This window comes from Melozone crissalis, unplaced genomic scaffold, assembly GCF_028551555.1.
Source record: "Melozone crissalis strain CALT ecotype California unplaced genomic scaffold, PUWL_Pcris_2 ptg000062l_1, whole genome shotgun sequence".
NCBI classification, from domain to species: domain Eukaryota; kingdom Metazoa; phylum Chordata; class Aves; order Passeriformes; family Passerellidae; genus Melozone; species Melozone crissalis.
The window spans coordinates 4,206,862-4,229,672 of record NW_026535840.1 but is presented as its reverse complement, the minus strand read 5'-3'; the positions used below and the strand labels follow the sequence as shown (position 1 = coordinate 4,229,672).

The window sequence follows — 22,811 nt, the reverse complement described above, 5'->3', positions numbered from 1 at the left end:
CAGCAGGAGAAGCAGCTCTGGGCTGGGTTGTGGCGGTGGCAGCGAATTCCCTTCCCCAAGCAGCAGCTCCGACCGTCCTCCTCCGAAGGCGACACAGATAAAGAGCCAGCAGCTGGCAGACAGACAGACAGACAGACAGACCGACCCTTCTTCACACTCAGGTGCCTGATGCCTCAAGAGGGATTCCTCCTCAGCACGTGTCAGCGGTTCTTCCTCCTCTTCCAAGGGCAGTCCAATAGTGCCACGTTCCGGCCACTTTGTGATGATTTCCCGGAGCCGAGGGAGATCTGGATTTCTCATTGGAGCTCCTTGTGTCAATGCACTCACTGCAGGCAGCATCCGCGGCAGGATGGATTGCAGAGACTTTTCCTTTGCAGCCCCAGCCCAGCGCTGGCACTGGGGATGCAGAGGCACTGAGGTGACCCTGAGAGGAAGTGCAAGGCACAGGGCGCAGCTGAGGAAGGACAGCGCTGTGCTGGGCTCAGAGGTGAAGCTGGCACTGCCCAGTGTGGAGAAGGTCCTTTCTCGCCAGAACCCCCCGGCCCTCACCGCGGCCCCTCCGCCCGCAGCGAGCCCCGAGCTGGGGCAGCACCGACCGCGGTCCCACCCGGGCTGGAGCCGCCTCCGAGCTCCGCCGCCGCCTCGCCGGGCTCCGGTGCCGCCGCCGCTCCGCTCCCGGGCAGACACAGCGGGCACGGCTGCTGCTGTCACCGCATTTCTGCACAGCAGGGAAACGGGAGACGCCGCTTTGGCCCATTCAGCGTGCGGGGAAAGCGGCGAGGAGCTCCCTGGCCGCCGCCAGGAGAGGAGATCGCATGGATGTGCCACTAGTGTCAGAAAAGATGTTCTCAGATGTTCATGAGAACGTAGGATACAGGATGGAGTATTGAGATAAGCAATATCTTAAAACAGAATCAATCTCGGGATGAGCAAATTTGGCACGATTCCAAATGTGGAATCTGCAATAGTAGTCTTATCTATAAAATAATACGGCTTTGTTCGAACAGAATGCTTACTTACATAACACAAAGGTTAATGCACATGCCCAACCTGCCAGGTTTTTCAGAGGACAGCAAGGAAGACAGTGAGCCTTCCTCTGAAGACACCCCCGAAAAGCCAAAAGACCCCTCAGCAACAGGCGGAGCATGCGCTGGGCAGTGCAGTGACACAGATTTAAAGAACCAAAAACAGGAGGAGATTTACAGGAAAATATGGATGAATATGTGTTAGCATACAGTATATAAGTTGTGTTTGGATCCTTTTGTCCTTTGTACATCAGGCAGGGTGAGAAAAACCCTCCCCATACCCCAATCAATTTTTCTTATGCTTTGTCCAAACCACTGCCAATTTTTTTTCTTTCCATCTGCTTGATTATTTTTAATTGTATTATTTTATATAGAATTGCTGTTCAATGAAATTGGTGCTAAATTTTATTTTGTGGCTTATTAATATAGACATATAGGGACTTCATTCATAACAATTTGGTGCCAAAACCCAGGAACTCCAGCCCTGGGAAGGACAGTTGGCCTTGGGAAGGAGCTCCACACCAGGTTTTAGGTGGTCCCGAGGTCAGACCAGACTCCCTTGGAGAAGGAGTTCCAATTTTGATAAAGCATAAGCAAAAGAAGCTAGTGGTAGGAAGCCCCAAAGGGGTTGTCTTAAGGGTGCCAGCTAAAGGTGAGAGAACCCATAAAACTTCTGTGTGCACAAAAATCCTTGTGAGAAAAGGCAACTGTGAGTATCCTGAGGTGGGGCGAAGGCAGGTGTGTGCTTGCATTTGTGTTTGTGTGTATGTGTGGGGTGCTTGTGATGTGATCTCACACTCCGAGGGCTGCGGTAATCGCAGTCCTGCAAGGGGCTCAGCCGGCTAAGGAGAGGTGTTTGTGTGTTTGTGTGAGTGTTTGAAATGTGACCTAGTCACAGAGAGAGTGGGGACCTGTGTTTGTGTGTTTGAGTGTTTGAGATGTGACCTAGTCACGGAGCAGGTGGGCACATGCATTTGTATGTTTGTGTGGTTGAGACATGACCTCATCCCAGAGCAAGTGGGGACCTGTATTTGTGTGTTTGTGTGGGTGTTTGAGATGTGACCTCATCACAGAGCGAGTGGGCACCGCCGAGGGTCGCAGTTCTGCCCTCCTGGCCAAGGAAGGAAGCGACAGTTTTGTTGTGTTAAGGGTTTTGACCAGGCTTTGTAATTCCTGTGAGAAGGGGGTGAGCAGATGAGCTGACCCAGCCGTGCCATGCATGTATAAAGGGTGGGTGAGTGTGGTTTAATTTTAGCAAAAGTAATAAAAAAAGGGCTTAGTAAGTGAGAAAGGAGGATTGTGGAGGCTGAAGCCAGAAAGAGTGAGAGGCAGGAGCTTATCAGGGTGAGTGGAATAAGGCAGGAGCAAGTGGGTGACAAGAGATGAGCAAGTATTAGAGGGGATTAAACCACGAGTGAGAAGAGTGAGTGAGGATTTCCCAGGTGCCTGGAACTCCTGGTTATTTACCTGCCAGAAACGAGGGCAAGAGAGGTGGCATCTTGTACCTGGGAGCGAGTGCTCAGGAGGGAGGCTCGCAGGGTTACCCAGAAACAAGGGGATTTCTGAACAGCGTGGGGAGCAATGCTCTGGGACAGTCCCCTGGGCATGGTAGTGAAGTTGTAACTGTTGCAACATTTTTAAGAGGTTTGCATTAGCTTTTAGAAATGAACCCCAGTACTAGATCTTGGGGAGACGTGATGAGCATATTAGATGGCTAGGAAAATTTAGAGGAAGAGCTTCAGAAAGTTGTAGAAAAAGTGCAGGAACTGTTTGTGTGCAAAGATTCAATGTGTATGAGTGCAGGGTGTGGAGGTTCAGGGACATCACACCATAACCAATATGATCCAGTGAAGCCAAATTCATTATCCCTAAAAAGACTCTATTTATAATAAATCTCTACTGTCCACGCATCTCTAGCTAATACACGATTGATTAATCCTAGCTGTTCACACATCTAAAATAGAATGCTGATTGGAGCATCTAATTTTTCACGTGTCTTGCTGTGGTCGTCTGGCCCACCCATGATCCACTTTTTCCTTAACTTCCCAAGCTTGCTGACAAACTTGCTGAGTCCTGATGACTCTTCTTCTTGCATCTTTTTCAAGGATACACCGACCCCATTTCTGAATATGTCCATTATTCATTGTTTGTGAACGTGTCCATTGTCCATTAGTACAAGCAGGCTGGATTGTGCATTGGCTGAATATGGCCACTGTCTAGCAAGAACTCCTCAATCTGCAAAAAAGTCTCAACAGTTTCCCAGTTTTGTTCTTGCACAAGCCAGACTGATTTAAAAGCACGGTCAATTATTTTCTCTACACAGTGTAGTGAGCAAGGCACTATAAGCAGAATTGAAAAAAGAATACAAAGTATCATAATACCAAACTTTACTAAGTCCTTCAGCCAGCCTGTTATTCCCCAGGATTTTAGCCACTCATCAAAAGAATTCTCTACTGTGAGCCTTTTCATATTTTCCTTAAGCAATGACAGCTGCTTGTGAATAGATTCAGAGTGGTCAGAGAGATTCGTGCAACACGAATCCCTTCAAAATCTTCACACCCATCTCCTTGTGCTAGCAACAAAAAGTCTACAGCAGCCCTATCCTGTAACACAGCGTGGCATATGCTACCTACATCAGTGGTAAGCTCATTCAGTATTGCAGATGTACTGTTAATTTGTTTTCCTCTCCAACAAGCCAATTGTTTGAATTGTGTAAGGGCCCGTGAGGAAGCTACTCCTGATGTAAGAAGTGATGCCAGTATAACCAAAGGCCTGTTTCCCAATTCTACATTATCCTTACAGTCTGAGCCTAATAGATGCACAATGTTTTGGATGTTGGAATTTGTGCCTGATGTCAAGCATCTGTTGAATGCTAGGGGCAAACAGTGTCAATTTCCTGAAAATATAAAATAAAAAATAGCATGGTCCTCCTCATCCTTTCAGAGGAATTGCAGGCTAAGCTCTATCTCCACAGATGAGAAAAACTCCAGGAGGTAACATCCTTGCTGATTTTTGTTTTAGGGACACAGACCATGTCCAATTGGCACAGTATGCTGTGGTATTGTAATACCATGAAGAAATAGGAGATATCCAAGTGCTATCATCTCCAGGTTTTTCTGACTTCTCCCTAATCAGCTCTTTACCCTTGTAGTACTCAAAGAACAAACAATAATTTCCTGGCACTGATCCCAAAATATCCAGTTCCTGTGGTTCCTGACTTGTAGAATTTAAACCTTGAGTGATTGCAAATGCCTGAGGTCCTAAAGGATTTCTAGGGATTTTTTGTTTTTCACACCAATTTTCTGTGATCATCCCATTTTGATTAGAACACCAATTTGACCAGGCCTTACTTAAGTTGCCATAAATTTCAGATCTGGTCCAATTTTCAAATCCTTCCATTGAGTCTAAGGGAATTCCAATTAAACAGGTGTGAAATGGATCAGAAGGTGTAGCTGGAGATAAGCAGAAAGATTCTTGCCTTGTTCTGTTAGCTCATGTAACCCACGTGTTGGCTCGCTGCTCTGTGTTGTATACTCCCTGTGTTTCCTTTATCACTGCACTGAGTAACATTGTCAATATTTGCCAGACTGCTGCCATTGTTGATGTTGTCATCAATCACAGCTGCACTTTGCCCAAACTGCTTTTGCCTGTTCCCACTCTTTGAAGTGGCGTCTTTCCTACTCCACATTCAGTAGCTATTATCTTGCTCTCTAGTACAATTTGGTTTACTATAGCAATTAAAGCAAGATTAAACTGCACCCACAGGAACAATCTTCGCAATCTTTGAATCTATCAAAGATACATCCTGCAGAAAACTCTGACATGCTCCTGAGTTATGCCCTAAAAATTTAGCTAGTGCTGCTCTTGGGGTAATGGTGTTAAGTGTGTAAGAGCAGTTACTGCACATTAAGTTAATAGGCCTAAATTTTTGGTTTTTCCCTCAAACCACTGCTAAATTATGTTCTTGACGAACTTGTTGCTAAGTTTTTAGGTTACACTTTATACAATGAACCTGAAGCCATGGCTTACATGCACAACCATGCAGATAACAAATATATTCTATCTCAGTTAGAACTTGTGATGAAAGTGAAGGTAAAAGAAGTCTGTGTATATCTAACCCACGTGTATTAAGCCTATGTGGAGTTACTTGTGCTTCCTTACCATACTCCAGCAAACTTGGTAGATATTCCAACCGTTGTTCAGCTGTCAGGTGTTGAAGAATCGGATTCAGGGCTGTCTGGAATCGGTGCTTTTGCCGATTCTCCGCCTCTGGGCACAGCATGGGTTGATGATGATGGTTTCAGATAGGGCTTCACCCACTTCGCTGGAATCCAACAAATGCCTTTATCTGTAAGTAAGCACATAGAACCTCTTCCTATTAATTTTACTGTAGCTGGTCCTTCCCACACCCCTGTTTCTGGAGTTTTGAACATGACTGGAATTCCATTAGGCAATTTCTCACTTGGATTATGTGTGAGGACATGATGCACAAGAATAGGTGGATCATCTCTATCTCCTGTTGTTCTAATGTAATTAAGCACAAAAATGGCTTTAGCTGTTTTTTCCTCAGGGATAACACTGGAATTCCCCCTTTTATTTTTTGCAGCATGCCCTTGAATGTCTGATGGGCAAGGGCAATAATTGCCTGACTTGTAGGATTGTGAGGAATACCAGTGTTATGTTGAATACTTCATAAATTACAGAAATGTTTGAATCTTAAGGAACAGTAAGCAGGACCGTTGTCAGTCTTAATTGCTAAGTGGATACCTAATATGGCAAAGCAATTGTACAAATGTTTCTCAACATGACGTGCTGTCTCACCTGTGAAGGGAGTAGCCCATACAACACAAGAATAGGTATCAATGCAAACATGTACAAACTTTTTCTGACCAAATTCTGCTACATGAGTTACATGCATTTACCATAATTGCAGGGGTTGAGTACCCCTAGGGTTAACACCAGTGCCTAAACCAATGCCATCTCGTTGACAATCAGGACAGAATCGCACAATACCAGAAGCATCAGTAAGGGGAATACCAACTTGTTTAACCAACATTTTTGCAGATTAATGAAGAAATGCATGGGAAGTTTCAGCTTGCTGAAATTTATCAGAGTTTGGCATTGGCCAGACAGTGGCTACCAACCGATCAGCTCGAGCGATACCTTCAGACAGACCAGGGAGAGCTGGATGATTACAAACATGAGTAATAAAGTGTTCCTGCCCTCATTGATTTAGGTTTCTAAGCAATCGGCTTAAAAGGGAATACAAATGCTCATTACTCACCTCCTTAAGTACTGCTCTTTCAAGGCATTTGACACAGCCAACTCCATAAAGGGAATCAGAAACAATGTTAATGGCCTCATTATCCCAATTTTCAAAAGCCCAAATCACAGCTTTCAATTCTAATATCTGCAATGTATCTTTTACCTCTCCAAAAATGACATGCTTTTTCCACACTTTGTCTTGCTGCCGAATGCAGGCAGCCTTTTTTGATGTTTTACCTGCATCTGTAAATACTGTCTGCCCAGACATTGGACAGTCAGATCTCCAGGGTCTGTCCTCCAGACGCTGTGCTCCAATAAAGATAACACCCGATACCGTGGATAAGTATTGTGAACTTTACCATCATATCCAGCCAAAGCTGTCTGTAAAGGAATAGAATGCCTAATTCCCCATTCAAGATACCAGTTAGCCCATGGTGCTACAATTGCATATGGGTCATGTCCCCAGATTTCCAATATTCCCCCTCTGCCCTTCATAATCAAATGAGCAAAAAGTTCCAGTTTAGTGATAATATATTTAGATTGTTCTACAGGTAAAAATAGCCATTCTAAAATATTTAAAGGATTAGCCCGAGTTTTAACCCATTGATAAATCAAGGCAAAAGGATGCTTGGCATAATTGCCACCCTCCTTGCTCTGATTAATGATCATCAATTGAACTGGAACATCCTCAATCAGATGATGTGCATGTGATGTAGCAACCTTTGTGGCAATGTGATCCTAAAAAGGCTGTGTTACAATGGTAGCTTTCAACTGGCCTAACAGATCCCTACCAAGCAAACCTAGTAAAGTACCGGCATTTGCATGACATAAGGCCTTGTAGATACATTCACTCCATCTGGGAAAGTAAAAGTAATTGCTTCCCTGCTCATCTGAGTTGCCTGAGTCCCTCCAATACCGGCAATGCCTAAAGCAGGATCTACCAATGCCCAATTTTTTGGCCATATTGTGTTTGAAATGATGGCTACATCTGCTCCAGTGTCAATTATGAGTTTCTTTGTAATAGAATCACCATTAGGATGTGTCAAAGTTACCTGTTTGTCTGGTTTACCTCTTGTGATGTCCGTGGCCCAATATACTTCTGGTCTACCTGTGGAACCAAAGCTTCCTGCTCTCCCTTCCTTGTAGCCTGTACAGGGGACACAAGACTTAAAAGGAACAAGCTGAGCAATTCGTGAACCTTTGGGAATAGATACAGGAGGGAAAAATGTTCTAACCATAATTTTAACAACCCCTTGATAGTCTGCATCAATAACCCCAGGAATTACATCCAATCCCTTTTTACAGGCAGATGATCTCCCTCACAGAAAAGCACTAAGCCCATCCCCCAGGGTCCTGTTACATTGGTATCTATCAGGTGCACAGCAGAGCCCGGGATGGTCACATCTACTGCGGTTTCCACGTCCACTCCAGCGCTTCCAGCAGTTGACGATCTGTGTGAATAAAGTCCATCTCCCCCTCCGTGGGAGGCTGAGCTCTCCAGGCAGCTCTCTGTACTCGTTTCGTGACACCTGGAGAGAAGGCGTTCCGAGACCCGTTTCCCTGGAATTGACATTCTTTAATATTGTGGTTTCTTTCTTGCAGATAGAAGAATTATTTTTTATTTCATAGTTGCAGAGTGACACTGACTCCCAACATGTCTGATTTTACCACATCCAAAGCACTTAATGTTCTTTCCTTCAGCTCTTTTACAGTTTAGAAAGCAGTGGTTTTACCACATCCTGGACTGCAGCAGCTACATAGGCTGCTTTTTCTCTCTCTGTAGTTCTAGCCATAAGTTCCAGCATTTCTGTAACATCAGCTCCCTTCTTTAATGTTCCCAAAATCTGCCGAGTTTTATCATTAGCATTGTCAAAAACAAACATATTAAACAATTGTAGCTTTGTGCCTGAATCAAAATCAGGATGATCATAGATAGCTTCATGCAATCTGTCTACAAATTTATCAAAGTCATCATTCATTCCTTGGCAAATCTGTGTAAAAGACTTAGTGAGTAACCCATCTGCAAGTGCAAGGACAGCATTATATGCCAGTTGTTGGCTCATCTGTAACACTTGATCGATGCTCCCAGCCTGGGCAGTGGCAGTAGCCCAGGGCCCTTGGCCAAGTAACTGTTGTGCTGTTTAACCATACAGAGGATCCCCCTGCACTCTAGGTCTTGCTGCTTCCTGAGCACACTTTTCCTCCCAGCTTTTATGAAACATCGCCTGCTGATGGGGTGGCATTATAAGTCGTATTAGGGTATACACATCAGTGGGAATTAATGTGTTAGATGTGAAAATATACTGCAGAAGTGACTGTGCAAGTTGGGATTTTAAACCAAATCGTGAAATTGCAGCTGTTAACCTTTCTAAAATCTTCCAATCGAAAGGTTCCCAAACTCTACCTGCAATGTTAGTCACTACAGGAAATGCCTCCACGTCGTTTGAGAGAAAAGTCCCTTCGACAACAGCTTCTGTAATAACACCCTCCCACTTTCGATTCTGAGCTGCTTCTATTTCAGGGTCACATTCCAACTCTAATTTCACATTTTTTACAGCATGAGAGAGAGGATTTCATTTAACTGACTCGAGTGCTAGCTCAGGGACAAAGTGAGAGGGGGGTAACCACTTTCCTGGTTGTCTGTCTGAACATACTATCATTGGCAAGTCCATTTTCTCAAAAGAAGAGTCTCTTTTGGGGACAACTGAATCCTTTTGTTGAATTACCAATTTTTGCAAATTGTCAGCTGAAGATTTTAAATCCTCTGGAATAGAAATATTATTCATAATAACATCTCCTTCCGTATCCTTTTTACTTACAGCATATTTAGTTTCTAAGTTATGTTATCAACTTTTTGTTCACTCTGAGTACAACTGTCCTTTGGTCCTGCAGGACCAAAGGGCAGTTGTACTCAGAGTGTAATCTCCGAGCTAATCTCCCTGAAGAAGTTTTTTCACTCCCCTTACGACTGTCCTTTGGTCTGCACGCTGACCCCCACAAGGAGGCAGCAGCTTCCTCATTCTCGCTCTGAGCTGGAGGAGCAGTCGGTGTCATGCTCGATTCTGAGCTGAGGGGCTGTGGGCTGCGTGAGGGAATATCTAAGGTGGTAGGAAACAGTTGCTGAACTGAAGTTGCCAGAAATGCCTGAGGCTCTTCTGACTCAGAGGCAAGGGCTGCACAAGCTGCAGGAGCAGCTTTCCTCTCTGCCTTTGAGCCTTGTGACACCTCAATGATTGTTTTCCACACAGTAGCATATTTAGACACTTGTTTTGCCTCATTCCCGCCGGATGCAATACAGTCCCACAACATCCACCCCACAGCTTCCCATGTCAAAATCTCAAAAGCAACCTGTGCCCTGCTATGAGATTATGGTCCCAAGCCCAGTGCAATAGTCCCTTCAAATTGGAAGCATCATACTTTAGTTCTCTCTTCGAGAGGATAAGTTGGAGGAGTTTCTGAACACCTTCCCTTTCCTGTTCAGACCCCATCTCCTCCCCAGCTGCTCACTTTGATCAGGGTGAGATTCAAGTCATCTACGACTGGAGCTCCAGTAACCTTTTCCTCTCCCCGGGGCAGTGAGGATTCTTTCGACGGCTTCTCCGCTCCTCGAGGGTTGGCTCTGATCCTCTGCACAGCAGCCAAACTGCCGACCTCGAGTCCCTTTAGTGCTACAGCATTGGGCCTGCCCGCGTTCTCCACCAGAAATGCAGGGTGCAGAGGTTCAGGGACATCACACCATAACCAATATGATCCAGTGAAGCTGAATTCATTATCCCTAAAAAGACTCTATTTATAATAAATCTCTACTGTTGATGTGTCTCTAGCTAATACATGATTGGTTAATCCTGGTTGTTCATGCACCTAAATTAGAATGCTGATTGGAGCACCTAATTTTTCACACATCTTGCTGTGTCATCTGGCCCACCCATGGCTCACTTTTTTCTTACTTTCCCAAACTTGCTGACAAACTTGCTGAGCCCTGATGACTCTTCTTCTTGTACCTTTTTCAAGAATATACCGACCCCATTTCTGAATATGTCCATTATTCATTGTTTGTGAACGTGTCCATTGTCCATTAGTACAAGCAGGCTGGATTGTGCATTGGCTGAATATGGCCACTGTCTAGCAAGAACTCCTCAATCTGCAAAAAACTCTCAACATATGAGGGTCAAGCATAGGGGAAGGGAAAGGAGTAGAGGGAGAGAAGGTTTTAAAACAATGAGGAAAATGCAGAAGGGTTCACAAAAGCATTGGGACATCAGGGTAATCTAAATTCTACCCCTAATGACTCGAGACCCACCTGTTTCTATTGCCATGGGAAGGGACACCTGTGGAAATTATGCAGGAAAAGGAAGCAGGATAAAAAGAGGTTTCAGGAGGAGTAGGGGTGTCAGGGGCTCTATTTAATGAGGACTGAAACACCACAAAACCCCTGGATAAAATGAAGAATTGGTCCTCACAAGGACAAGCACTTTGTGATCATTTTTTTTTTAATTTTATGAGTATATGGGAATGTTTGAAATCAGAAAACAAATACTCAGGGGCATCTCACATGTTAAAAAGTGAACAAAAAGGTGTGGAGGACTCATCCTTCTGGAGGCTGCTATATAGTATACAGGCCGTTCAAAAGGATACAGATTGATTTTACCAATTACCCAGAGTGGGCAGGTGGAAATATCTATTAGTTATTAATTGATTTAGTGGGTAAAAGCATTCCCTGCAGCTCGGGCTCCAACTCAAACAGTAGCCAAAATTTTGTTGAAACCTATTATTCCAAGATTTGGATTAGAATTGGAAATGATAAAACCAAATAATTTGGGGTAAAAGTTTTTATAGTAATGAATGTATGTTTTATGTATTTTGGCCAAACTAAGTGTGTGAGTGTTTGATATGTGTGATTTGTTTGTTTGTCAAGGTAATTATGTGTTATAGCAAAGAGAAAATGTGCAATGTGTACCAAAAATGTATGGTTTATGTCAACCAGATTTTTTTTTTTATACAAGCTACTGATTGTAAGCTTGCAACTACTTGTTTACACTTGTTACTTGAATGTGACTATTGTAAGGAGAGGTTATATAAACATTGCCACAGGGGTTATCCACCATCAGAACTGTGTCTGGAGTATAAACACACTGATAAATCATACAGTAGTGAGCTCAGCTGGAACATACAAACAACTTGACTACAGATGAAAAACTTGGTAATTTTTTAGATGAAATTTTAACCTTTGTTCAAACACCAGCTTGCCATCAATTCTGGAATCATTGGGTTGAGTAACCCCGCTGTGTTTGGAGACCAAACAACGTCACAAAGAACAAATTCAGCTTCTCCTGAGACACTGGGATCAGGGACTAATGCCAGCAGCAGAGGTCCAGAAAGAAACAGACCCCTGGATGTGTGCTGGGCATGGCCTAGGCTGTGCCCCGTGGGCTTGTATTGTCTGTACAGTTTAACTCGTGCTGGAAGGTAACCAAAATAGAAGAAGGGCAAAATCAACTGCTTTGTTTAACCTGCTTAAATCACTTATGTGACCAGCTTACAATAGCATGCCTTTACAGTGATTTTATAGGAACACCTTTAAGTAATAGAGATAGAACATTTCATGCAGCTGTTCAATGAATAGAAGACAGAGACCAACGAGTTTTAGCTGTAACAGCCTATGAACAGGCAAGAGAGAGAGTGTACCATTCTGTAACAGGGAATTGTGTTATCACCTACAGCTGTTGGGTGAGGAAATTTATGAGTCACACCATAGACTTGTTTCTGCTACAGATTGGCATTGCAAGTGTGTTTACCGGTGGCAAAGATTATTTAGTAATTATCCCCAACATCAGAGTGCAAAGCAAACAGCCAGTTAGATCTTGTAAGAATTTTTTAAATTGCTTAATTAAATTGTTTTAGTATTTGTTTTATAGAAAAGAGTGTTGAAACATTTCCTGTGGTTGGCACATCTCCGAACCCCCTTTTATTTAATAAAAAAAGAACTGTCAATTAACCTAGGGAAAGCGAGAGGACTGCGCCTCCAGACTGTAAGGATCCTGTGCCGTCATCCTTGCACCCAGGTGGGCGACACAGAAATAGTATCCTGTGCTGTAATCATTGTATCTGAGGGGTGCACACAGAAATAGTATCCTGTGCTATAATCACTGTATTGAGGGATGCACACAGCAATAGTATCCTGTGCTATTCAGTGTATCCAAGGGGTAAGAGTGGAGATTGGCTCAGCAGAAATGGTACCAGCAATGAGGTTCCAGGACACAAACTCTGCTCCCGAGAAGACAATCTCAGCCCTTGGCTGCAGCCCAAGGGGCCGTGAGAGAGGTGGAGAGTCCAGACTCCTGAGGTACCTGCTCCTGACATGGATCCTGGTACCCTGTGCATCTGCAACCCCTGCAATAAATGCTGCCAACTCCTGTGGGACAGCCACAATTCAGTGACTGTTTTTGCAGTACATCACTCTGTTGATGCTGAATGTTACAACCAGATACGTTTACAAACTTTCCACAGAATGGCCGAGCCTATTGGGGGGGGAGTTAATCTAGGATTGGGCCGATGGACGCCTTGCCGCCCAGACTGCCCCACAGAGGGAGAATTCCTTTGTTTCCCAAATAGAGAAGAGTGGGAAAATTCAGAACAAAACCAGCAAGGTAAAAATAAAGGTAAAAATCCAAAGGTGTTGTATAACCAATGAAGGCAGCAAAATAGCGACTGGGATTTGCCAACTTCAGGTAGAAATCTTTTTGTAGACTTAATGCAAAAAATCACAACCGAGTTGGATTTATCAAGGTTGGATTTCTGAGGAAACTCAAATGGCTGAAAGATGATCATGGAGGGGTGAAGGTGTAGCTCCAGAACACTTTTAAAAAGGGAAATGCACCCAAATTTCTGAGAAAGTAAAATTGCCTGAAGGGTGGACTTTAAGTCACCAGGTAATTGGAGCAGTTTGTGTAACTTGAGAAGGAAAGAACTATACCAAAGGGGTGGGACATGCCCCCTGTGAATCTACCTTAATTGTAAATTCAGATAATAGAATGATGACCTCGTGGCCAAACAAAACCCATGGGTATTGGAGAACAACAAAGAGAAACGATTGCAAGTGGGACAGTCAAATTAATCTGTGCTGGTATAATAGTTCTGTAGCTGGCCCTTACCATTCCATAGAAAATACAGATCCCAATTGGAATCAACCAGACAATATAAGTAGAACATGGAAGGCCCCTGATGGGCTATATTGGATTTGTGGACAGTGAGTGTACAGTCAGTTACCCCGGAGATGGAAAGGGACCTGTAGGTTAGGAGTTATCCAACCCTTCTCCTGCACCCTGCCCTGGTCCAAGGGAAATCCACTGGAGAAAGCCCCACTTGATAAAGCCAGGGGCAATAGCAAGGCAAACCTAAACCTTTTCATTAGGGGCAGCTTAAAATGGAGTGAAAATGAATGGCACACAGAAAGGATCATAAACTTTTATGATCTGGCTATTTGGGCTCAAAACAGATCTGGGGATATAGAACTCCAAACAATTCCTTATATTGTTTCATAAGACTGCAAAAGGTAATTGAGGTTGGTTGTAACAAAACAGCTACCCAACAGAGCATGCACCTGCCAGTAACAGTCTATCAGAGCAGATTGGCCTTGGACTATCTAATGGCTGAAAAAGGAGGAGTTTGTGAAAAATATAACACATTAAAATGCTGTCTAAAACCAAAAAATAAATATGGAAAAGTGTTGATCAAAGAAGCTAATTGTACCTGTTAAAAGTTAGAAGGCCTTTGGGGAAATCTGGTGGCTTATACTAGCTGGACTCATTATTGGAATTGTTGCCTAGACAATTTTTTATCTCCTGTGTTATGTAAGTGAAAATACCACATATTAAATTTAATCAAAAAGAGAAATGAGGGAATGTGAAAACCTGGATTTTTGGGGATGTAGAAGATGCTGAGATTCAGTCTTTTAATAGAAAGCCTGAATCAATATGATCAAAAGAGAAACTGGGAGAAATTGTGCTAAATGAATATGATTCATGCTAACAATTATAGCTATATTGACATTTTAGAAAATGTTTGTTAAAAAGTAATAGAGGAAGAAGAATGTTATTAGTGTCATGAAACAGATGTTCTCAGATGTTCATGGAAAAATACAATAGAGGATGGAGTATTGAGATAAGCAATATTCTAAAACAGAATCGGCCTTGTGAGGAACAAAACTGGGACAACTCCCAAAGGAAAATTGGTTTTGGGATGGACAAAATTGGGATGATTCCAGATATCTATGAAATTATCAGGCTCATTTTTGGAATATAAGGCTGGCTTCTATAACACAACACTTGGGGCACATGTGCAACCTGTGGGGTTGTTCAAAGGACAGTGAGGATGAGGAGAAGCCTTTGTCAGAAATGACCCGTGAAAAGCCAAAAGACCCCTCAGCAACAGGCAGAACATGCACTGTGCAGTGCAGTGACACAGATTTCAATAATTGAAAACAGGAGAGGATTTACAGGAAATTATTTATGAATATATGTTAGCATACAGTATATAAGTTGTGTTTGGATCCTTTTGCCTTTTGTACGTGAGGCAGGGTGAGAAAAACCCTCCCCGTACGCTGATAGATCGGTTTTGCTTATGCTTTATCCAAACCTCTGCCAAATTATTTTATCTGCTTGATTATATTTGATTGTATTATTTTATATAAAATTGCTGCTCAATTAAAATTGGTGCTAAATTCTAATTTTGTGGTTTATAAAATTCGACATATAGGGACCTCATTCATAACAGTGTAGTCACTTTTGTTTTATTCTCTGTGAGAGGACACAAAGTTGGCAAAGCTTTGGTTAGATTCTGCTCCTCCCTCCTCTCCCTGAAAAAGCCAAGTCTTACAGTGCACTGTGTTGTGGTTTTGGTGCGGGTCAATCACGAGTGCACTCATTTCCTGCTGTGAGATAGGGTTAGGAGAAAGTTAAAGCAGGCTTAAAACTTTACAAGGGTATAAAGAAAATTTTATTAATAGTAACTAAAAGAAAAAAAGTTGCAAGAATTAAAGCAAACCTTTTAAAACATTTCTAAAACTTCTCCTCCTCCCACAACATCTTCTTTTACACTGACAATGTAAAGAAACAAAACCAAAAATTTCCACTTAGTTTACTACCTCTAAAATAGTCTTTCTTCAGTTCATTTAGGGAGAGAAGTCCCTCTTGGTAATGTTATGGAGACATCTCAATGAGAGGAAAGAGTTTTCTCCTGGTTCCTAATTTGGTCAGAAATCGCAGTTGCCGGGGAGAAATTCACCATGAAGTTTCTGTCATTTTCTACATCCTTCCTACAGATCACTGGGCTCTCTCAGGGTCCAGAAGCCACTTTTCCTTTTGGATGGATGGCCTGAAGGCACCCAGGGGCTGCAGGCTGGGACTGCTTCAGAAATCCTTTTGGCTTGGAAGGATCCTTCTACCTGAGAGCTGAATGGGCTGTGCCAACCCCAGAGCGAGAGGGACTCACAGCAACAGAATTAAAGGCTGGTGAGAGAACCCAAAGAATAGACTGTAACATGCAGAGCAGGTGAGAGAGAACCAAAGACTGAAGATGTCTGAAAAGTGGAGTCAAGCTTCCACCAGCTTGAAGATTGTTTAACACTTTGGGCAGGGAGTTTGAACTTTATCATTTATTGATGTAGTTGTCCTGTTTAATAGATGAAAATCACAAGCATCTGTTGAGGGGAAGTACACAGGGAACCATAAGTGGTGTTGGGGCAGTTTCCTTAAGGACCAACAAGCAGAGTGAAACAAGAAATAGAGGGCAAGACCAGGTTGGCCCCTGTGTTCACCGCCGAGAAGATTCCATAGCCCTGCTGTGGGCAGCAATCCCATAGGCATGGCAAGGTGGGGGCAAGAAAGGCACCCCAGACCTCTGTCACTGCTCAGCTGTCTTTTAAAAAAACAGGAACCAGAAGGCAAGACTGAGTTGGCCTCTGTACTCACCAAGATACACCTGCTATGAGTAGCAACCCCATGGGCATGGTAGATGGGGGTAAAAAAGGAACATCAGACCTCAGTGATCCCATTTTGTCCATTCCAAATAGGTGTGGCAAATAAAAGTTGAGATTTTTTTCCTTCTGTTCCCACTCTCCTTGCCCACGTCAACAAATGCTAGTCTAAGTCATTAATTTTTTTCTTGTGAAGAGTTGATTATCTGGATTGAAAATGAGAGTTAATTGTTTGAGCCAAAAGCTCATAGAAATGGAGAAAGGTGGTTTGTCATAGATGAATGATGTAGGTGATGGCTCTCGCAATTGAGAGACAGATATTAGGTGTATGGTAGGAGAAGTTTTGTAGACGAATAGTGCTGTTACTGTAACATGTCCCCCCCTATTCCCCTTTCCCTCCCCCTTGCAGCAGCCTCAGTTCCCAGGGCATTTGGGGAGGGCCGGCTCATTACCAGGAGGGGCCACAGGACAACAGCTGAGCTCCAATCAAGGTGTGAGGAAGTGATCTCCACCTGTGGAGGGCAGAGAAGGAGCTGACTGACAAAACTTTGGGAGGGGTTGAAGGTATAAAAGGCAGAGCATCCATTTTGTAAATGGGCACAGGGCTGCTTGTGTTCCAAAGCACCCCCAGAGCCTTAATTTTTCCATATTTAGTCTGTTGTATTTTTTTTAAGGTTAAAAAAACCTTTAAGATCTTAAAAGTGAGGGTTGTTTCTTACATCTTCCAAGGACAGTCCAGAAGTGTCACCTTCAGGACAGTTTGTGATGATTTCTGGGAGCCCAGGGTGATTTGGATTTCCCATTTGAGCTTGTTGTTGAATGTTAGAAATAACAAATATAGGTATTAGCTTTTGCATTTATGTACTAACTTTTGTTTTGCAAGTCAGTATATGTGAAAAATCACTTGTTTTTAAAACTTTTAAAAGTTTAATCACGATAACATGGTTATAAAAACAGTAATACAATTACAGTAATAACAATTTGGACAATTTGAATTAGAACAATATGACATAACAAACACAAAGACTCAGGCATGACTGGGTACCTTTTTCTGGGCACCACAAGCCTGAAAAAGGAAACCTGTTAACAAAGGATTAACCCTTAAAAACAATCGTGTAACATAGTCATATAACTCATGCATGATGCACAAATTCAATTCAAACACAGGATTCCCTCTGGTCATCTTCAGCTTCTTCCTCCGAATACTGACAGTGCCTTCGAGACGGCAAGAAGTTCATAATGAACAATAAATTCATTTTCTCTGAAAGTTTGAGGTGTCCTGTGGCTGCTATCTCAGTGAAAGTCCTTTCTTTAAAAAAAGAACCTTACATAGCATAGTTTGTATTTAACAATTTTGTCATAACCTAAAATTACATTCAACACAAAACTTAAGAGAACATATGTACATTAAGGCTTTAAAACAAGATATATAATATTACTTTACACCAAGAGAAAGGTAAAACAGACATGTACCAGTGCACATGTATTTAGACCAGTGTAGATACATCTGTCACCTAAAACACACTTGAAAATTACATGGGGCCAGCCACATGCAAGAATTTATCCAATAATAACTTTGTAATTGATAAAGAACAATTTCTTAAAAACAGTATCCTACATATAATGAGGGCAATGCACTCACTGCAGGCAGCATCGGTGCCAGGATGGATTGCAGAGACTTTTCCTTTGCAGCCCCAGCCCAGCGCTGGCACTGGGGATGCAGAGGCACCGAGGTGACCCTGAGAGGAAGTGCAAGGCACAGGGCGCAGCTGAGGAAGGACAGCGCTGTGCTGGGCTCACAGGTGAAGCTGGCACTGCCCAGCGTGGAGAAGGTCCTTTGTGCAGCCCCTGTTACAGGGCAGCTTGGGCCTTGCTGCAGACATACGGCCGCGGATGTGAGCAGTTGTCACTCTTGAATCTCTCATCAGCCAGGTACACGCACTGGGAATTGCCAAGGACAGGAACCCTGCAGGGAGGAGCAGAGGCAGCGCTGGCTGCCAGGGGAAGCCCTTGTGCCCCTGTGCCCCCAGGCCCTGCCCGGCTCCCCGGCACTCACCGGGAGCTGTAGCTGCTGCCGTCCCCCCAGTGCAGGCGCTCGCCCCGTCTGCGCAGCCCGAGCCAGAAATCGCCGTTCCCACGGAGGCGGGAGAGCAAATCCTGCCCAGGAGAGAGGAGTGGGAGCTGCCCCGGACCCTCGGGGGGACACGTGCCCGGGGCTGCCCCCGCACGCCGGGGCTCCTTCCCTGCAAGGCCCCGGCCCAGGGCTGCAGCCCCGGCCCTGCGAGCACCGAGCCCGGCCCAGGAGCGCCCCCAGGCTGCCCTCAGCCACCCCACCCCGCCCGCAGCCCCTCACTCACCATGGCCTCCTCATCCTGGGCAATGGCCAGGGAGGCATTGAGCTCGGAGCACCGTTCCTGACCCTGCTCCCACGTGCTGTAATCACGTGAGAAGTAGTAGCAGACACCCTTGTACCCAACCCAGCCATGGGGACAGACCAGAACCAACTGTGGAGTCGCAGGTGTGACTGGAACCTCTGGTGCTGCAGGGGGAAGAGGAGAAGCTCTGAGGATTCCCCTGTGCAGGGAGCAGGGAGCCCGCTCTGCCCCGAGGGGCTGGGCCCACGCTGCTGCCCCTCCCTTACCTGCCAGCACAGCCAAGGCCGCCCCCAAAGCCAGCACCAGCACCAGGAGCAGCAGAATCAGCACCGCCGTGCACACGGGATGGCACCTGAACCATTCACCTGGAGCAGGAAAGAGCTGCTGGCTGCCAGAAGCAGAGCCGGCCCTGCAATCTGCTCAGCCCACGGCCAGGGAGCAGAGCAGGGAGCCCTGAGGCAGTGTGGGCCTCCCTCAGCTGGCAGCCAGAGAGCCAAGAGCCTGGCCACAGGCAGGGACACAGCTGTGGGCACAGGCAGGGACACAGCTGTGGGCACAGGCTGCAGCAGGAGAACTGCACAGCCTTGGGGGCAGCTGGGGCTCTTGCTTCCAGCCACGCATGGGGCCCAGCAGAGCACGAGGCCTCTTCCAGACATCGGGAAACAGCCACACACCTGCCAGCCCTGGCCTTGGGAGGGGACACGGGCCCCTGCCTAGAGGGCACAGGGGTGGCCCTGTACTCACCCAGGAATCTTCTGAGGTTCCTTCTGTGTTCATTGTTGGTTGCTGCTGCTGTGCCCTGGGGAGCCAGGGGCTCCCTCACACTCCTATCCCTGGTGCAGAATCTGTTTTCCACATCTCCACTCACTGCACGCTCACAAGTGACATCCCCCTGCTTATGCCAAGAGGCTTCTTGGGCCTCAGGCAAGTGTGGTAGCGCGGCTGCTGGTCCCTCCTGGAGATGCTGGGGCTCCTTCTCAGCTCCAGGAATGGAGCAGACTTCGCTCTTCTCCTGCTCACAGGCGCCATCTCTCTGCCTGGAACAAACAGCACCTTGCTCTCGTGACATCAGGAGTGCTGCTGGCAGATCCTTTGGGAGCTGGGCCTCGGGAACAGCTTTGCAGCCGCGCTGATGGCACCCTGAAAGGGACACGGTGAGAGGTCGCTGCTGGTGCCGGCCGTGCGGGGGCTCAGGAGGGCGGTGGCAGCTGTGGCTGCGCTGTCGCCGCTGCCCAGAGGTGCGGCAGCAGGTGCGGAGACAAGCGCAGCCCCCGGCAGCTCTGCGGTGGCCGCAGCCGCGGCCCCTGTGGCTCTGCAGCCGCTGCAGCCCAGCTCCGTGCCGGGCCGGGCGCTGAGAGCGCCTGCGAGCTGCCGGCTGCTGCTGGCCCGGGGCAGCTGCGGCTCGGAGTCCGCCTGCCGAGGGGCGAGAAGCAGCAGCCCCGGGCTGCTCACCGTTGTGCCCCGCATGATTCCCTGCCCCGGCGCCTCGGAGCCCGGGCACAGCGAGCGCCGGCACGGCCGCTGCAGCTTCCTGCCTGTTGGAAAAATTGCCAGGTAATTTTGGCTTTCACATTTATGTCTTAGTCTCTGCATGTTTTAGTGATTGTAACTATTTAGATATAGTATCAATTATACCTCTTTTTAGGTGGATATATCAGCTTAATGCTTATTATGCATTGTATGGCTCATAGAAATAGTCCTGCAATGAATATACCTATGTATCACTTATGGAAATAAACGTGTGCAGACTGTACTGTCTTTTTGACCTTGCCATACATGCGATGTGAAAAAGGCTTTTGTGTAACTAAAATCAGTGTAAGGCCACGTAAGGCCATCCACTGTCCAACCCATCCGATTGTTATAAATTGTAAGAGGATTGGCTCTCGCAATTAAAAGATAACTATTGTATGAAAATAAGAAGAGCTTTAATGGTGTATAGTTATGTTATTGTAGTTTAGATGTCCTCTGCTCTCCCCATAGTTCCCTTTTCCCCTCCTGTATTGCTGCCATCAAACAGCCTGGGGTGTCTAGGACAGATAGAGAGGAGGCTGCACATGTGCCCCTGGCATGGGGCAGGTGGGAATGGAAAAGATTACTGCTAAGGGGGTGGGCGTGGCAACACCTGACCCCCAGTCCAGTTACAGGAAAGCAGTCTGCAGTGATAAATGGCAAAGAAGAGCTGACTGACAGACTTTGGGAGGGGCCAGGGCTGGCTGATGCAACCCCCCCAGGGGTATAAAGCACTGTGCTTCCACCTTGAAGATGAACCGGCCACGTGGTATCCAAGAGGGGGAGTTCCCAGCGCTGCAGCTTTCTCCTTATGTAGTCCTTGGTTTCATTTTTGTTAAGGTTTAATAAACCTTTTTAAATTTTCAAAGTTGTTATGAACAAAAATTTGGTTAATATTTTTTTTTGTGAGAAAAAGTTACAAAAAGGCAGCCAGATCACTGTAGCTGCCGAAGTTCTGCGTGTTTTGTCATTGTAATCACGGGTCGTTGTGGCTAATCGCTCCTTTTGTATTAGCAGAGCCTTGCCCGAGGCTAAATTGTACCTTTCCCAGAATAGTGAAGACACCTGAGAGGGTGAGGGGTGTTATGCAAAGTGACTCCATGACCAGAATGCTGTGTGGGTCCCCCGCTCCGAATGTACTGAGAAAAGCCCCAAAACAACGAGCCAAATAAGAGTTGAGAGACTGGAATGACGTCTGGATGTGAGGAGCGGAGTGCTGGGCCTGCAAAGATGCTGCAAGCCTTCATTGTTCCTCCCCCTGTCTTCGAGAGCCCCCGGGCCAGGTCTGGGAGGAAGCGACACTCAGCCCGAACCAACAACGGAAGGGGATCACCACGCCCTAAGGCTCCGTCCTGAGGTGCGCATTTCCACCTCCTCTGAGTTGCCTTGGGAGACACGACGGGAGACTGCAGCCCTGCCGAGCCGCCCAATCCTGAGCTGATCACTTTTAATAAAGGCATTAAAAAGGAGAAGAAGTCTCCTGGCCCTGTTTATTTCAAAAGTGAGCAGTAGTTTCTCACGCAAGTGATAAGATAACAGGGACACAAAGCAGAGCACCGGAGGACAATCATAGAATACCGTGTTAAAATTAAGGACTACAGCTAAAATTTTATCAGGGGATCTGAAACAGCAGGATGGAGGCACCAGAAGAAATAAAATATATTGACCCGACACCCGGAATGTCATACAGACAAGCCGTAGTGCGAAGAAGTCAGAAAAAGGAGTTCCAGAAACATCAGAAACTTCAAAAGAACGGCTGCATAATGCATGAAAGACATGAACATGCATGTGTCTTAGCGAGGTAACAGCATAATTATAACATTGTATATCCCGGTGTGTTCTTTAGCTGTTTGCTAGAAGCACCCAGCGCTGGAAATATTGTCCTTTTTTATCCGATTACTATAATTAGTATTACTAAACTTTCAAAAACACTTAGCAGTGATTTCTGTTTTCCAACACCAGTGAACGGGGTAAGCCGGCACCAGGAACTCGGCAGAATCCCCCCGGCCCTCACCGCAGCCCCCTCCGCCCGCAGCGAGCCCCGAGCTGGGGCAGCACCGACCGCGGGTCCCACCTGGGCTGGAGCCGCCTCCGAGCTCCGCCGCCGCCGCCTCGCCGGGCTCCGGACGCCGCCGCCGCTCCGGGATGTCACGAACGGGACGCCGCTGTCGCGGCTGCGGTGCGGGCCGGGGTAACGGAGCGGCCGCCTGTGCTCCAGACAGAACTAACAGCTGTTCGCGCGCTTTCGGCCGGGTTGGCCAATCAGCGTTCGGGAGCGCAGCCAATCGCGGCTCGGGAGGGCTGCTCGCACCCGCTGCTCGGAGCCGTCCGCGCCCTTCTCACACCCCAACCCCGGCCCGGCCCCTCAGCGCTCCCCGCTGCCTTCTCGGGATCGGCTCCCTCACCGTTCCGGCGCCTCCCGTCGCTGCCAGCCCGGATTCGGGGATCAGAACCCGAGTCCCTTTGGCCCGGCCGAGCGCAGTGCGAACCCCCTGCGGTGGCGGCAGGCGCGGGGCTGCCCCGCCTCACCCCGAGCCCCGGGCGGGTCCCAGCTCGGCTCTCCCCGCTCGGCTTTGCCCTCGCTGCCGCCGCCGCTTTCCCCGCTCCCGGGGCTCGGCTCTGCCCGGCGGCTCCGCTTGGCCCCGGGCGAACTCACTGCCCCCC

The 22,811-nt window shown here is 46.4% G+C and overlaps 1 protein-coding gene across 1 annotated transcript; it reads right to left on the bottom strand.

Annotated features, from left to right (window-relative positions):
* Positions 1-18,105: 18,105 nt before the first annotated feature.
* Positions 18,106-19,415, bottom strand: LOC128944882 (C-type lectin domain family 2 member B-like). Its single transcript, XM_054288344.1, has 3 exons — positions 19,383-19,415; positions 18,621-18,767; positions 18,106-18,420 (listed from the first exon to the last, which is right to left on the bottom strand). Exons 1-3 carry the CDS (start codon positions 19,413-19,415, stop codon positions 18,316-18,318), a joined length of 285 nt encoding a protein of 94 aa, XP_054144319.1. The 3' UTR covers positions 18,106-18,315.
* Between the last annotated feature and the right edge of the window lie 3,396 nt (positions 19,416-22,811).

What these genes read in the sequence shown, in the direction of transcription:
- LOC128944882 (XM_054288344.1), bottom strand. Translation starts at nt 19,415, where the DNA reads ATGAACACAGAAGGAACCTCAGAAGATTCCTGG. An exon ending in GAACCTCAGAAGATTCCTGG is followed by an intron (nt 18,768 to 19,382) that starts GTGAGTACAGGG and finishes GCGACTCCACAG; the next exon opens with TTGGTTCTGGTCTGTCCCCA. An exon ending in CCCAGGATGAGGAGGCCATG is followed by an intron (nt 18,421 to 18,620) that starts GTGAGTGAGGGG and finishes TCTCCTGGGCAG; the next exon opens with GATTTGCTCTCCCGCCTCCG.